The 16991-nt window shown below is 37.1% G+C and overlaps 1 protein-coding gene across 1 annotated transcript in view; it reads left to right on the top strand.

The window, feature by feature from the left end:
• The window catches only part of opcml (opioid binding protein/cell adhesion molecule-like), a 173100-nt gene extending 166228 nt beyond the window's left edge, over positions 1-6872 (top strand). Inside the window, exons 4-7 of the mRNA XM_053646180.1 lie at positions 115-249; positions 356-476; positions 4828-4979; positions 6420-6872. Coding sequence (XP_053502155.1) covers positions 115-249; positions 356-476; positions 4828-4979; positions 6420-6517 — 506 coding nt within the window. The 3' untranslated portion in view covers positions 6518-6872. The remainder of the gene's footprint in view (positions 1-114; positions 250-355; positions 477-4827; positions 4980-6419) is intronic.
• Positions 6873-16991: the final 10119 nt, after the last annotated feature.

The following is a 16991-nucleotide window of genomic DNA, read 5'->3' on the forward strand; positions in this document are numbered from 1 at the left end:
TCCCAATTATATGCACCACTTTTATTTGTTATTTATGTTTCAAAGCAGATCATTCAAGTTATAGTAGTCTATTCAACTTCACATTTTGAGTGGTGTTTTGAAATTTTATCGCAGGTCGTAGATTCATCAGTGAGGGCGAGTATGTTGAGATGACTGCAATCACCAAAGAACAGTCCGGATCATATGAGTGCATCTCTTCAAATGACATCTCACCCCCAGATGTGAGGACGGTACAAGTCACAGTAAACTGTAAGTCTACTGTCAGTCCCACTGATATGAAAGAAATGCCTGCACATTCAATAACACTGACATAGTCGTTTATGATCATCATTAGTCTAGTGCATTCACCCCACAGATCCTCCGGTCATTTCACAAGCTCGCAGTACAGGGACTGCTGTTGGACAGAGAGGAGTGCTGCAGTGTGAAGCATCAGCTGTTCCTCTTGCTGACTTTCAGTGGTACAAAGAAGAAAGGCGGTACGTTTTCTATTTTAAAATGATGGTTTTGCAACACAATGTTCGTAGCACTTCACAGTTAACAGCTAACAAGGACACACATAATCAAAGCAGCACCTTTGTGGATCTGTTGGTGTTCCAGAACACGGCTGTAGAGATTTGGGTTTAATCTTCAGGGAATTGAGTTGAACACTTGCTTTATTCTGATTTTAGCAGCAGTGTTACAATGGACTTGCATCCAATTGTACAAGATAAACATGTACAGTATCTCACAAAAGTGAGTACACCCCTCACATTTTTGTAAATATTTGATTATATCTTTTCATGTAACACTGAAGAAATGACACTTTGCTACAATGTAAAGTATTGAGTGTACAGCTTGTGTAACAGTGTAAATTTGCTGTCCCTTCAAAATAACTCAACACACAGCCATTAATGTCTAAACCGCTGGCAACAAAAGTGAGTACACCCCTAAGTGAAAATGTCCAAATTGGGCCCAATTAGCCATTTTCCCTCCCCGGTGTCATGTGACTTCTTTAGTGTTACAATGTCTCAGGTGTGAATGGGGAGTAGGTGTGTTAAATTTGGTGTCATCGCTCTCGCACTCCCTCATACTGGTCACTGGAAGTTCAACATGGCACCTCATGGCAAAGAACTCTCTGAGGATCTGAAAAAAAGAATTGTTGCTCTACATAAAGATGGCCTAGGCTATAAGAAGATTGCCAAGGCCCTGACACTGAGCTGCAGCACAGTGGCCAAGACCATACAGCGGTTTAACAGGACAGGTTCCACTCAGAACAGGCCTCACCATGGTCGACCAAAGAAGTTGAGTGCACGTGCTCAGCGTCATATCCAGAGGTTGTCTTTGGGAAATAGACCTATGAGTGCTGCCAGCATTGCTGCAGAGGTTGAAGGGGTGGGGGGTCAGCCTGTCAGTGCTCAGACCATACACCGCACACTGCATCAAATTGGTCTCCATGGCTGTCGTCCCAGAAGGAAGCCTCTTCTAAAGATGATGCACAAGAAAGCCCGCAAACAGTTTGCTGACGACAAGCAGACTAAGGACATGGATTACCTGAACCATGTCCTGTGGTCTGATGAGAACAAGATAAACTTATTTGGTTCAGATGGTGTCAAGCATGTGTGGCGGCAACCAGGTATGGAGTACAAAGAGAAGTGTGTCTTGCCTACAGTAAAGCATGGTGGTGGGAGTGTCATAGTCTGGGGCTGCTTGAGTGCTGCCGGCACTGGGGAGCTACAGTTCATTAAGGGAACCATGAATGCCAACATGAACTGTGACATACTGAAGCAGAGTATGATCCCCTCCCTTCAGAGGCTGGGCCGCAGGGCAGTATTCCAGCATGAGAACGACCCCAAACACACCTGAAGCTGAGGGTGAAGGTGATGGACTGGCCAAGCATGTCTCCAGACCTAAACCCTATTGAGCATCTCTGGGGCATCCTCAGTTGGAAGGTGGAGGAGCACAAGGTCTCTAACATCCACCAGCTACGTGGTGTCGTCATGGAGGAGTGGAAGAGGACTCCAGTGGCAACCTGTGAAGCTGTGGTGAACTCCATGCCCAAGAGTGTTAAGGCAGTGCTGGAAAATAATGGTGGCCACACAAAATATTGACACTTTGGGCCCAATTTGGACATTTGGGGTGTACTCACTTTTGTTGCCAGCGGTTTAGACATTAATGGCTGTGTGTTGAGTTATTTTGAGGGGACAGCAAATGTACACTGTTATACAAGCTGTACACTCACTACTTTACATTGTAGCAAAGTGTAATTTCTTCAGTGTTGTCACATGAAAAGATATTATCAAATATTTACAAAAATGTGAGGGCTGTACTCAATTTTGTGAGATACTGTATATATAGAGAAAAGCAGACACTGCAATATAACAATAAAGAAAATTATTGAGATAATAGTTGGTTTGGACCATAGGAAGTCTGAAAAGGATGTTGAGATGCTGAGAATGTGAAAAACTAGCATTTATTTAAATATTATTCTGTGTCTGAGCATTGCACTGAATTCCTACTTTAAAATAGATGGTGAAAATTGTGATTTTGCTTACACACATCAATCAGCTACCACGTTAAACATTAAAACCACCTGCCTAATATTATGTAGGTCCCCCTCTTGCTACCAAAGCAGCTCTGACCTGTTGAGGCATGGACTCCACCAGACTTCTGGAAGTGTGCTCTGGTATCTGGCACCAAGAGGTTAGCAGCAGATCCTTTAAGTCCTGTAAGTTGTGAGGTAGGGCCTCCATGGATTGGACTTGTTTGTCCAGCACATCCCACAGATGCTCGGTCGAATTGAGATCTGAGGAATTTGAAGTCCAAGTGAACACCTTGAACTCTTTGTCATGTTCCTCATGTTCCTGAACAATTTTTGCAGTGTGGAAGGGCACATTATCCGCTTTCAGCAGTGGACAGGGGTCAGCATGGACACCCCGATCGGTCTGAGGCTACTCTGCCCCATACGCAGGAAGCTGCAATGCACTGTGTATCATAGCCAGCATGAACTTTTTCAGCAATTTGTGCTACAGTAACACTTCTGTGGCATCAGACCAGACAGGCTAGCCTTTTTTCCCCTTCCCCACATGCATCAATGAACCTTGTGCACCCATGACCCTGGTTGCTGGTTTACTGGATGTCCTCCGTTCGACAACTTTTGGTAGGTACTAACCACTGCATACTGGGAACACGCCACAAGACCTGCTGTTTTGGAGTTGCTCTGACCCAGTCATCTAGCCATTACAATTCGGCCCTTGTCAAAATGGCTCAGATTTTTACGCTTGCCCATTTTCCTGCTTCCAACACATAAACTCTGAGAACTGTCTGTTTACTTGCTGCCTAATACATCTCACCCTTTAACAGGTGCCATTGTAACGAGATAATAAATGGCATTCACGTCACCTGTCAGTGGTGTTAATGTTATGGCTGATTAATGTGTGTGTGTGTGTGTGTGTGTGTGTGTGTGTGTGTGTGTATATATATATATATATAGAGAGAGAGAGAGAGAGAGAGAGAGAGTGTGAGAGAGAGAGAGCGAGCGAGCAGACCAGAGAGAGATCGGAGGACAATGAAAGTATGTGGCACAGACTGACCGAAACTTGACAGGTGAAGATTTGAAAAAGACCAGGTTACTTTTTTTTCCAGTATTGATGTGAACATTAACTGAAACTCTTGGTCTGTATCTGCATGATTTTATGCAATGCACTGCTGCCACATGAATGTGCTGATGTACAGCTGACCAGCAAGTGTTTATATACATGTGAGATGTATGTGTGTGCATAGTACATAAGAATAAGTGCACTTAGGCTGAGTTTCTGAAGAAAATACTGAGGAATGAGAATGTAAATATAGAGCAATTGGATTGCAAAATGGAGGCCTATCTTTAACACTTCAGTTTTAAACAAGATCCATCACAGTCCTTAGTTGTCTAAAATGTGTCAAGCAGCAGTGGCTTTTTTAAAAGAAATAAATTTCTGTAAGAATAGTTTTAGTGGAGGATTAGGTTTTAATCTTACTTGATTAAATGCATGAAGGTAGATGCTTTTCTACCACAGTGGACTGCATAGGCAATTGTGTGTTATGTGATACCCTAGACAGGTCATTGTTTTTAAAATAAAAATGTAAATCTACTGTAATCTCCCTGCAACTGTTGTTACCCATTTTAAATGTTAGTTTTGAGATGTGTGGGTGAATAGCAGCAAGTCTAATTCTCAATGAAGCAATTTCAAGAATGTATCTGTAATATGTAGGAAGGAAATGCTGTTTAAACCAAAGCAATGAGAAAGCAAGTAAGAAGGAAATACAGAAGATGCACACAATAAAATAAGCACATTTTAATAATTGTAATGGACAAATAGCATTGCATTGCTCACACTCATACATATCACATTAGATCTGAAAAGGGTTTAGTACAGGCATATTAACAAAATACACTGGTGGTTACTGAAGCTTTTTTAACATTTTTGGTTAAACTTATAAATGTGTTCAAGTGAAATACTTTAGAATTAGAAAATATAAGTAATATGTAAGTGTAGAAATTTCTGATGGTGGGGGGGTTGAGACGATCTACAGTAGATCTAACTGGAAAAGGGAGATCTGGATATATTTGTCTTACAGTTTATACTAACAGTCTAGCATCCAAAAGTTGTGTTCAAAAACTCTGAGCTGGCAGTGTCCAAGAGAGAGCTCATTATGAACAGTGTACCGACTCACTGAAAGACCTGAAAATGTAATCTCCAGTTAGCTAGAAATGCTGTACTAGTTTCAAACCCAAGATAATACCTTTTCTGTTTATTACTTCATTAACTAACCTGGGAATCTGCATTATTAACCTGACCTTGTTCATTGCAGCCTTCTCAATGGACTCAATGGAGTCAAAATAGAAAACAAAGGTAAACAGTCCATGTTGATATTTTTCAACGTGTCTGAAGAGGACTATGGAAACTACACGTGTGTGGCCATGAACACGCTGGGAATCACAAATGCAAGCATAATCCTGTACGGTAAGCGAACGTATTTAGTAATATAAATCCATTTAGCTCCATTCATTGCTTGGTTTCACTAAGGCAAATTATATTAACACATAAACTAATGTAATCTACTAATGTTTCAAATGTGTGAGAAAAGTCACAACTGCTAAGCATATCATTTGACCTGTGTGTTAATTAAACATTTAAGATAACTTCTAGCAGAGAATTTTGTGATTTTAAGACATTAAGCCAAAACATTTTCACCCTAAATAATGTCAAAGCTGGTATAACTTTCTAACTTTAAAATATTTTATACTTTTTAAGCATTTTGTATTTTTGTGTAAAACTTACTAAATTTACTGAAAAATTTACTAAAAAGTAAATAACACATTGCGGAAAAAAGGCAGATAAAACCTTATAATTCCAAAGTTTCATTAAGACATACTTTATTTAAAAGAAAAATTCCACCATGAAACACATTAAATATGTTTATATAAAAATAATTCTGATGTGTTTTGTGATTCGGGTGCTAGTTTGTTGGTTAATTCTGTGTTTTCATTATTCCTGGGAGAAGTTAGCAGTTATCTATTGCTGGTCATTGCTAGTGGAGTTACAGTGGTGTTTAATAGGGGGGGGAAAATGAACGATTTCAAAGATGGGGTGAGAGAGATGGACAGGCTGGAAGAACTAAAGCACTGCTGCATCACTCACTGTGTGTAGAGATGAAGCAAGGGCTAAAATCCCACTCACATACTGTCAGCAGGTACTCGAACAGCATTGTAATGTAGGTAACTGTTTGCAAAGTGAAAATAGACCAACATGTCAAACTGTAGAGGTGACTCCGATCTGATACTCAGTATCATTACCGGGACAATACCAGCCAAAAATGATGGATCCATTTTATTATAATATTTGTACTTGATATTTCATCATATTAATTATACTTACAATGTAAGTGTTTTTTGTGTGTGAAAGAGTTTAACTGTGAAGTTCTTCAGTTTATAAAAAATAATTTTAAAGATTAGTAGTTTTTAAGAGAAAACTATATTGGATGGGTATCAGTATCAGCTGAAACTCAAGATTTCAGTGTCAGTATCAGAAAAGAAAAAGTGCTATCATCCCATCTATAGTCTAAACTAACAAGTCAATAGAGAATTTAATTACAAAGTAAATCTTAGACCTTAATTAAGATTAATTCACTGGTCATTCAGGGTGGATTTTTACTTTAAATAATAGTAGCAGAGATTTAAATAAATGTTGATTTAAACAAGGCTCCTGTCTGGTTTTGATGATGATGATTAATATTTATTTGTTTATTTTTATTGAATGTGAACAGTTTCATACATTACTTACTCAGGTACACACACACACACACACACACACACACACACACACACACATGAGCTAGAGAACCTCAGGCACATAGGGATGGTGTAAGAGCTCAGAATGTGCACTTTCTCTCTCTTTCCACAGGCCCAGGAGCGATCCACGATGTGAACAGCGCTGCACTTTCTCCATCCAGCTCTGTCTGCCAACTGCTCACCCTCATTCTCTTTTATCTCAAGTTTTGATGCTAGAGACAACAACCACTGCATCAGCTCCTCTTGGCATAACACAAAGACAGACTCAAAGTCCCATTATTAGAAACAAACCGTTATTATTGTTATCATTTGGTTTGAACTTTTTTTTCTCCAGGGGTTGGGCTAGAAAATAGATTTGGACTATGAGTCTGTCCCATGAGAATGAGACTGCACAGGATAGGGTTCTGTCACTAGCTGGTAAATATAGTGAGCTCTTAATTTTTTTTAAATGTCAAAGAAAAGCAAAAAGTCACTTGATCGTTAAAAAAAATAATAGTACATGGATGGTTTTGCTCGGTATTGAAATGTGTGAGTTGAGATGTCCGTGTCATGTCAGCTTTCCTTGTAAAAAAAAAAATGGAGTTCTTGCAATGAATTCTTCTTTTTAAATAATCAACAAAAGTGCAAAAAATCATGTGATATTTGATTTACTGTACCTGTACAGATGTATACAGTGGAATACTTACAGTTCATTTGAATATGAGTGAGGTCAGTCTGTGCGTAATATAGCTTACATTTCCTGAAAAAAAAAAAACAGTCTGGTGTGTATTATAATGTTCATCTGTCACTGAAATGATGTTCTCATTTTGTAAAGAAGGACTGCTGCATTACCACACATAGACAGTAGGTCAGTAGGTTAGTCATCTTACCTGGTCTTTTTAGAACCTTATTTTAGACACCCTTTACAGTAATACAGTATATACACATGTAGGTTTAAGAAGTAGGCAGCACACTGGAATTGCAACATCTGATGCAAGATTTGTGCACATTTAGAGAAACACTTCTGCAAATGTTATCTACATGTGGCACGAGGCCCTAATTACCGCATGTGTAATCAGACAAACGTATAATTATTAATATGCACTTTCCCAGCGGTTCCTGTATAAATGGGAAATTTCCTGTTAAATGGTGATCATAAGGTCATAAAGTTATAAATAGGGATGGAACAATACAATTTTTTTTTTCAGACCAAATAAGAATATGAGTACATGTGATTTGGTGATATTGATTCCAAAATGACTAACATACTTATTTACTTTAATACTGTAGTATTAAAGGAGTCATGAGATGTTTTTATTTGATTATTTCCCCTGAGGTATAATTATAATATTAGTAAAGTTTTGTTTGCACAAAAGTAATAATTTATGACCCTTTTCCACTCTGTCTCTGTCCTTTAACTTCAGTGTAACCACCCACTGCTATGATTGGCTAACATCTTTGCCTATGAATTAATTATCAACTCCCCCTGCGATAAACGTGCAAAACTGTTTTCAGTGACTGAGCGCCAGTGGGCAGGGCCAACGGTGCGATGATGTAAAATTAGATGTCGATGTCTTGCTTTTGGGGCAGTCATATGCAAATGTGTTTTCCTGTGTGATGTCACAAATCCTGCCACATCCAAATGAGCCGTTTTTGGAGCTTGGTTAAATGAATGCTCTTTTTGTATTGAGGAGGACGTATTAAGCTATGAAACTTCCAGGACGATTTAATGGTACAATGACCTATGTCAAAAGATCAAGGAAAATTAGATTTCTTATGTCATGACCCCTTTAAGGTATAACGTTCATAATGGAAAAGTTTATTTAGCTCTGTTTATATTGGGTGCTGCCATCTGCTGCTAGCTATGAAGTCCTCATGCTGAGTTTTAGGTTTAAGATATTTTATAAGGTTGCTTGTATTGTAGGACTATTCTCTAGTTTCTCCTGTCGATATTTTCCCAGAGCACAGTTTGCAGCCTGCTTTTGCTTTAATTGCCATTAATCGTGAAATACACTGTCATTTTGTGTCATCTCTACACTCGGCTTACCTCACGTAGAATCACATGGTATCAACTTTTAGTATTGGAGCAATGAACTCTGAGCACGGTACTGGACCGATACATGACACTTATATTGGTATTGATACATCCCTACTTATAATATTAATGGCTCATAAATGAGGAAGACCCTTCATTTTTAAAAAAAGGTATGTTTTTATCATTGTTTGTTTACAATCTGTTGCGGTATCTTACCAGTGTTCTCTCTCAGGTTTTAAGGGATGACTTTAATTTATGTGTGCCTGTGAATGTCTATGCTTAAATCCTTATGGCAAAGGATATTAAAAATAAGGCCAACACCGTTATTTGTTATGGTTATTATGCTTTATTTATTATCTTATAAGAGCTGGGGGGTTTTTTAGTTTCATCAGATACATTTTATTCCGATGCATAAATATGCATCAACAGTGACTATTCACACTGAATGTGTATATAATCATTAAGTACAGGAGAGATACAGTACAACACACAGCCCAAAACCCAAACCCACCCCCACAACCCTTAATCCCCCTGTGTGTCTCTCAGCACTTATATGTAATCTTGATAAGCTTGCCACTTTCTCTGTCACACCTCTACACCTGTTACTCTCTCTCTCTCTCTCTCTCTCTCTCTCCCTCTCTCCCTCTCTCCATCTCTTTAAAAGCAGAGCTGGAATGCAGTCAACACCTTAATGAGGAGATTTGGATGCTTCCCAAGGAGAAACAGTTATCAGCCCATGACATTACACAAGCTAGTCTCTCTCTCACACACACACATACACACACACACACACACACACACACACAAACAGTTCTATGAGAGCTTAGAAATGAAATCTTGTACAGTAAGGATGTTGCAAGAACAGACACAACTATCAACTGCTCCACATGAAACACACATGATTCTCCTGCATAATTCTCAAAACAACTAATTTATTATTATTTATTTTAGGGTTTGTTATTACAGACCTAAGATTGAGCACATGTAGTGTTTTGAATATGCTGGGTGATTTTTCCACCTTTTTCATCATATATGATGGTCATTTGAGAAGAAAAAAAAATCTATTTGACCTTTTGAGATTTGATTCTCAAATCTATTTGAGATTAAACAGATAGGGGCTTAGTGGTTAGCACATTTACCTTACACCTCTGTGTATGCGGAATTTGCATGTTCTCTCTGTGCATCTGAGCACTCTGGTTTCCTCCCCCAGTCCAAATACATGCGCTGTATGCTGATTGGCATCTCTAAATTGTCCGTAGTGTGTGCAATTGTGCCCTGTCCAGGGTGTCTACTGCCTTGAGTCCCCTGGGATAGGCTCCAGGCTCCCAGCGACCCTATGTAGGATTAGCGGTACAGAAAATGGATGGAGAATTAGCAGTGGGAAGTTAGTTGGATTCCTTCAAATGAAATTATAAGAAATGCTATGGCTACTAATTTCATCTCTAACTTTAATAAACAACAAGTCTCTACTCTTGTGACCCGCATTCCTTCTGATTTATGCTGTAAAGCTCATTGGGACACATTCCAAACATTGCCTAAATATTGTATAAAGCAGTACTAGTGGATTTGTGAAAGAATAAGAGTGCTATTATGCGTAGACTGTGCAAAACTGTAAACTGAATAAATGTATTAATAGTTTTGCAACTTATTAGGCTGACCTGAATAACAGTGCACTTACACTTCCAGTCAAATGCTTTAAATCACATCCAAAAGACAAATATTAGAAATTACTGTTTTATTGGAACAATTTAGATTTAATCTAATTAGAAAAGGTCAAAGTCTTTATTACTCTAATTAGGCACTGAATATATACCACACCAGATATTTAGGTTTCCCAGTTGCTAGTAGCACAGACTTTCAATCTCATATCTATAGGCTTAATGTGTTTAACCTTCAAGGTTTGTTTTGTTTGTTTGTTTTGTACCAATAATACTGACTAAACTGCAATTAAACAAGAGATTCCAGGTGTTCAAAAACTCTTGACTGGCAGTGTATGAAGCTTTAAGATGTCCTCAGTGAAGTATCTACCTGTCATCTTACCTTCTGGAATGTGCATTTAGATACTTGATGTATGAGCAGGGAATGTGATGTTTCTCAGCTTGGAGAAGTACAGGTCTATTTGCATTAAAAAACTGTTATGAAGTAGAATTATTAATGCATTTCACCACAGTGCTGTTGAAATATCTGTTCTGAATGGTCAGAAGTTGATTGTTGAGATTTCTAAAACAACAGCTGCTGGTTCCTGCTGCAAGGCAAATCACAGGTTTATAATAATGCACTAATTCTAATTCATTATTGTTACTATAGTAACAGAGTATTCAGAATTGTATAGCAGACCTTCACATGATTGAATCCTAACTGTGATAAAAAAACAAAATTAAAAAAAAAAAACAAAGGTGTTGCATATAAAAGCATTATGTGCCCTCTTAGAAAAAATGGTTCTAAGAGTTTTGTTTGTTTCCTTAGTTAAGGGTCTAAAAAAAAACTTTACTGAGAGGGAGACACTGTTGTTGGGTTCTACATAAGAACCTTTAAAGTTTCCACCCCAGATGGACAGTTGAAGAACCATGAAGTCTATTGACTTTTGCATTGTATATTTTTATTCATTTTCCCTAACTCATATGTCAGCTAAATGAATGCTTCTCAATTCATTCATTTCTTGATTTGCACCTTTTTGATATGAATCTTTCATATCATAAATAAATAAAAGTCTTTGATAAATAATCTAGCATTGCCTTATAAAGATGCATGCAATGTATGTGAATGTGTTATAAAGGCCCAATGTAGATACCCATTAAAATGTTACCAGATATTTTATGCAGAAAATGTTATTATTATTATTATTATTATTATTATTATTATTATGGCGGGGTACACAATGGACAGCGTGCCAATCCATTGCAGGGCACAATCACGTACACATTCACACACCCATTCATACACTACTGACCCTTTGGACAAGCCTACCATGCATGTCTTTGGACTTGGGGGAGGAAACCAAAGTACTCAGAGGAAACCCCCGCAGCACGGGGAGAACATGCAAACTCTGCACACACAGGGCAATGGCAGGAATCAAACCCCCAACCCTGGAGGTGTGAGGCAAATGTGCTAACCACTGAACCACTGAGTGCCCTTTTTAAAATTATTATTATTATTATTATTGTTGTTGTTGTTGTTGTTGTTGTTGTTGTTGTTGTTATTTTGAGCGTAAAATTGTACTAATAAGTGTAATCTTATTAGTACATTATTTTAAAAATCAAAAAGCAAAAAATAAAGGCATGTCTCATATACAGTGCCCTCCACTAATATTGGCATGGGTTTACAGTCCCCTGACTAGATAATTGTGAGGTGAAATGAAGTGGAAAGTCCACCAAGGTGGACCTTGAAATTTGAAGGATCTGGAGAGATTCTGTATGGAGATTCTGTATACAACCTCATTAGGCATTATCGGAGAAGACTCAGAGCTGTTATCTTGGCAAAAGGAGGTAGCAAGAAGTATTGACTAAAAGGTTGCCAATAATTGTTGCATACCTATATTTAACAAAGATATTTGTTTTGGATAAACCTTTTGTTTGCAATTGTTTGATCTCTCATTGTTTGAGAGCATTTTTGTGAATTTTTTAAACAAAAGCTCAAAAGGTTAAACAATAAAGACAATTTTTCACAGCTTTCTTTGCTTATATTTATGAAGGGTACCAATATTAGTGGAGGGCACTGTGTAAGTCACATATACAGTATATACAATGCTGTGGAGAAGTCTTAGGCACCCTATTTTACAAATTTTGTCTTAGATATGTATTTTATGACTTCTGCATTATTGAGCCAGTAAAAAAAGGATTTCCAAACATTACTTTGTGCTGTTGTACTGAGTATAAGGCTGTAGGTAATTGCGAGTGTGATACTGATTTTATACAATAAGATAAATAAGTAATTAATATTAAGTAAGAAATTAATTCATATATAAATAAGAAATTAATATTGAGTAACTGACATTTCAGTCATAATATGGCCATATATATATATATATAGTTTATTTTTGCTTTGACAAGGAAAATAGCTCCCAAAGAAGCCACAGCTGGATAGTGTTGCATATTGCCATGTAACGCACAAACTAACTGACAGCCAATATTAAGTGTAGTAATTGTTTCATTGTAATGAACTATTGCTAATATTGGAATTTTATATAGTGAACACATACGAGTGGAGTGATACCAGTGAAGTTATATGAAATATCAGCACTTTTGGAATGCCACTTGTCCAATTAAATTAGTGGACTAAACCTAAATGTTGTATAATTACAATAATAGACCACTTTTCAGACAAAAAAATTAATGTCAGGAATTATTATGAGGAATACTTTAAAAAAAAAACAAAAAAAAGCAGAAGTGGTCAATTTAAAAAAAAAAAATTCAAAAAAAAAAATTCAAATCTCCAAGATGTTTAGAAAAATTTACCAGCCAATATATGTATTAATTTGTTGCATGTCTTGTACATGACCCAACTAATGCATTTTTTTTAAAGGCAAAGGGTTATCACAACAAAAATGTACTTGTTTAGTTGATTACTGTTTACTGGTCTTCATAGAAGCATTTTATATGCAGAAGCTTTTATTCTTTTTGAAAGCCATCTTTGCTTTACATCATTGCTTTGCATGACTTCTGCACAGTTTTGTATATTAAATAACTGAACCAATGACTGATCTGAACCAATAACTGCTGTATTAATGCTGTATTAATAACTGCTGTATTAACTGCTGTATTAATGAAGTGTATATTAAGAGACTCGTGCGCTGCATTGTCATTCGCACAAATTGCTAATATGCTATCCAAAATCATTAGCACTAAAGGGATGATTTCCTCATTATATAACATAAGATATAGAGACAAATATTAATTTATTTCCTTAAATATGCCTTTTGCACATGCCTAACAAAGTTTACCTTATAAATGTGAAAATTTCATAAACACTAAACATACAGTATGTGTTTTCAACATATATGTACAATTGGTAGATAGGTCAGTTTGAATTGAATAAAGAACTGCTGATATGTAGGCTATGCAAGCCAGGTTCCAGCTCATGCTCATATACATATGCTGCAAACCTACAGAATGAATCATTCAAACAGGCTATTTCTGTTACATCTTTGTAAAGATAATTATTGCAAGTGAACATATAAGTTGTACTATAGGATATTACTGTGTATAGAATTATGGTAACAAATATCTCAGATTCTCAGATTTTGTTTTCCCAAGGTGCAGTGCTGTCCTTAATGAAGTGTAAAAATGCAGCTAATACCGCCTGATGTCATTTATCAAATGGAATTATTGTTACTTGGTACAGAAGCTGCACAAAAGCATAATAATCACTGTATATTATAATGTTAAGCCAGTGGAAGCTCTGTGCCAGAGTACAGAAGAGCTGCCAAAGAGTATGAACTGTTCAGCGATGTGCTCAGATTGAACTGGATGTCAGCTGTAAGTGCTGCCAAATGAATTAATGTAATGTAAATGTAGCTTCTTCATAAATATTGTTTCAGGGGCCTTTCAGATTTTTATGTTCTTTTTTTTATTTTATTTTATTTTATTTTATTTTTTTTTTTTTAAAAAAGCTACCTTCTTTCACTTTGTCCCTCTAGGGGAACACTGAAACAGTTTAACTATAACCCTGCAATAAAAGCTTTTTCTTTCAGTGAGGGTTCCATGGAGGCTCTCTTTAGGAAGCTACACATCACCATTTAGCACAAATTATTAAGGAATGTATAACCACACTTGATATGCTGATAGTAGATATATTCATTCTAATTTATCTCTAACACACTGCACCTGGGGGCACGGTGGTTAGCATGGTTAGCATGTTTTCCTCACACCTCCCAGGATGGGGGTTTGATTCCTGCCTCAGCCCTGTATGTGCAGAGCTTGCATGTTCTCCCTGTGCTTCGGGGGTTTCCTCGTTCATTGTAGGCTGATTGGTATCTCTAAATAGTCCATAGTGTGTGCAGTTGTGCCTTGCGATGGGTTGGCACCCTGTCCAGGGTGTCCCCTCTCTCGTGCCCTGAGTCCCCTGGGATAGGCTACAGGCAGCTCATGAACCTCTATAAATGGTACAGAAAATGAATGGATGGATGGATGGATGGACACTAAATAACCTTAATTATAAAAGAATGGATGTTTTTGGCATCTTTATGAAAGGAAAATTCAATCCCTTTGCAGATTTTAAGTCTATGTGGCCACATTTATTACCCAGTCTAAACATATTTGTCTATGGTAAATAAAATAAACTTTTTTTTTACATAATAAAACATGATGTGCTTTGCTGATTATATCAGAAAATAATCAACAACAGAGTTGTCTGCTGTGGCCACCCTGAAGTTTATTATTTTCAAATATAATTTTTATCCATTTGTAGAGAAATATAAAGTTCCACAAATCAAGTGATCATCTATAAAATGACATTCCCTCATCAGCTCTCCTTTTTCTCTTGAAGTTAATAAGACAAAAATGTTACTGAGAAACCACAAACTGGAAGGCCTTCCATCCTGAAGACACACCCATGGTGGAAAACTTAAAGTTACAGCTTTACCTCTGACTGTTGCAAAAAAAAAAAAGCTAAATGTCTAAAGTTACACATTTTTCAATCTGTTTATGTGGAGCGTGCACTATACAAATCCTTCTGTAAGTTGTTACTGTCGAAGTGATAACATATTCAACCAATGATTTGCCTTGCTGCCAAACTACTGTCTGAGCTGTGCTGAAAATTAACCAACAACCTTCTGAACAATCTGAATCAACATTTCAGCAAATAAATTAAATAATAATAAATAACAAGCTGTTCTAACATTCTAACCCTTAACTGCAATGCACTCAACCTTCAGTATCTCAGTGTCTTTTAAAAATGTATTGTATATTTCTTTTCCAGGCTCATCACTGACTGTTGAAACTTTAGTGCAATGAGGGAAATTAAAAGATTCTCACAGAACATATGTGTGCATGTGCAAATATAGTTGTCTTCTTTTTTCATTGGAGAATGAAAATTGTATCTGTCCTGTGTAATAAAGTTCCGAATATTTTCTTCTACTTTTGGTTTTATTACATCAAGAGATTTGTTTTATGAATAGCACTGCTGAAAATTTCATTGAACCCTCTTGTTGCCAGCATGAAACACTACTGAGAAAAACTGTAAAGAAGCTTCTGAGAGGTTAAACAATAGCAAGCAAGCAGAAAATATGATCTATTATATTATTTTTTAAATATTTTCCACAGTAGGCAGACACGCAGAACATATTCTTTTATATGTTCTTTAGACTGGCAGTCTGGCTAACAGTCCAAAGGTGCCACAGCCAAGAAATGTCAAGTCAGGTTAATTTGCTCTGTCAATATGCTTATTCATTCATGTTGTTTTGCTTTCTGAAGGAGTGACAGCTCAGCGGGAGTTCCAGAGGGGAGATCCTGTGAACTCCGATAAAGAACTCCACCAGGAGCATGGAGATGAGCAAAAATGACCACCAATTGTTCAGTTTGTTGTTTTTCTTTCCATTTCCGAGCAAATTTCCAAGACAAAAGGCTGTGGGCTCCCTCGTTTCTCCCTTTTGTGTTCGTAATAATCACTCAGGGTGGAGACTGAAGACACATGGCTGTCACATAATTTATTATGATATGATTTATTAGATTTATAGTTTCCCCCTGGTGTCTCTTTAAGCATTTGAATATTTACCAGCTGCTTTTCAGTGATATTTTCCTCCTGAGCAATTTCTACTTCTCCCTGCCAGGTTGTTTAGTCACAAACCTTGGATTTATCAGTAAGAAAAGCATATGTGTGTGGGGTGTTCACTTTTATTCTCTAATATGCGAAGCAGTAAGTAAAAATACACCTATACCTAGCTTTTTCTTTCAGCAGAAATTCCTTTCTTCCACCCTCACTGGGCTCCAACTCAGAAATATTTTGATGTGTGCCTTTTACGTAGCTGAACAAGAGAACACACCGTGAATGTAATTCGCATGTCTCCTCTAAAACTGCTCCAGACGTTTGTCTGTGTCGAACAATCAGCCAAGCCAGAAAGAAGGCTGTGTTTAAAGCCACTTTATCCGAGTGAAACTGAGGTCTTTAATTAGTAAGACAGCTGCCTCCTTCCTTTTCTCACTCCCAGATGGCTTTGCGTTTGTTTCTGATCAGAAATCACAGCTTGGTTGAGCCTCACTACTTAACACATGTACTATTTCTTCCCATAAGTCATGTCTGTTAAGGCTGTTCACGTGTGCATTGTAGTGGAGAGCTCTGTGACTTTTCAGTGTTATAGACACTAATTAGGAAGTTTTATCTTTGTTTAATGAATAGCTGTCAGCTCTAAGCAACCTAGAAATAGCTTCACAAAATACCTGTGCAGTCGATTTCATTTATTTAGAACATCAGTATTTAATGCATATAATCCATGGGAGTAAAGACTGACAGATGCAGACCACCTATTACAATGCACCAAATTTTTGAAAAATAAACCCTAATCTTGAGTGAATCAATATGACCATTTTTTATACATCAGATGTGAAAAATCACATTATGAAGAGATACACACTATAACATCTCAGAAAAATAAATCCTTACAAAACCTTACAAAATCAACAATGTTCAGCAGAAATGTCCAGCAGAAATGTTCAGCAGAAATGTTTAGTTCAGCAG

This window comes from Ictalurus furcatus, chromosome 16, assembly GCF_023375685.1.
Source record: "Ictalurus furcatus strain D&B chromosome 16, Billie_1.0, whole genome shotgun sequence".
NCBI classification, from domain to species: domain Eukaryota; kingdom Metazoa; phylum Chordata; class Actinopteri; order Siluriformes; family Ictaluridae; genus Ictalurus; species Ictalurus furcatus.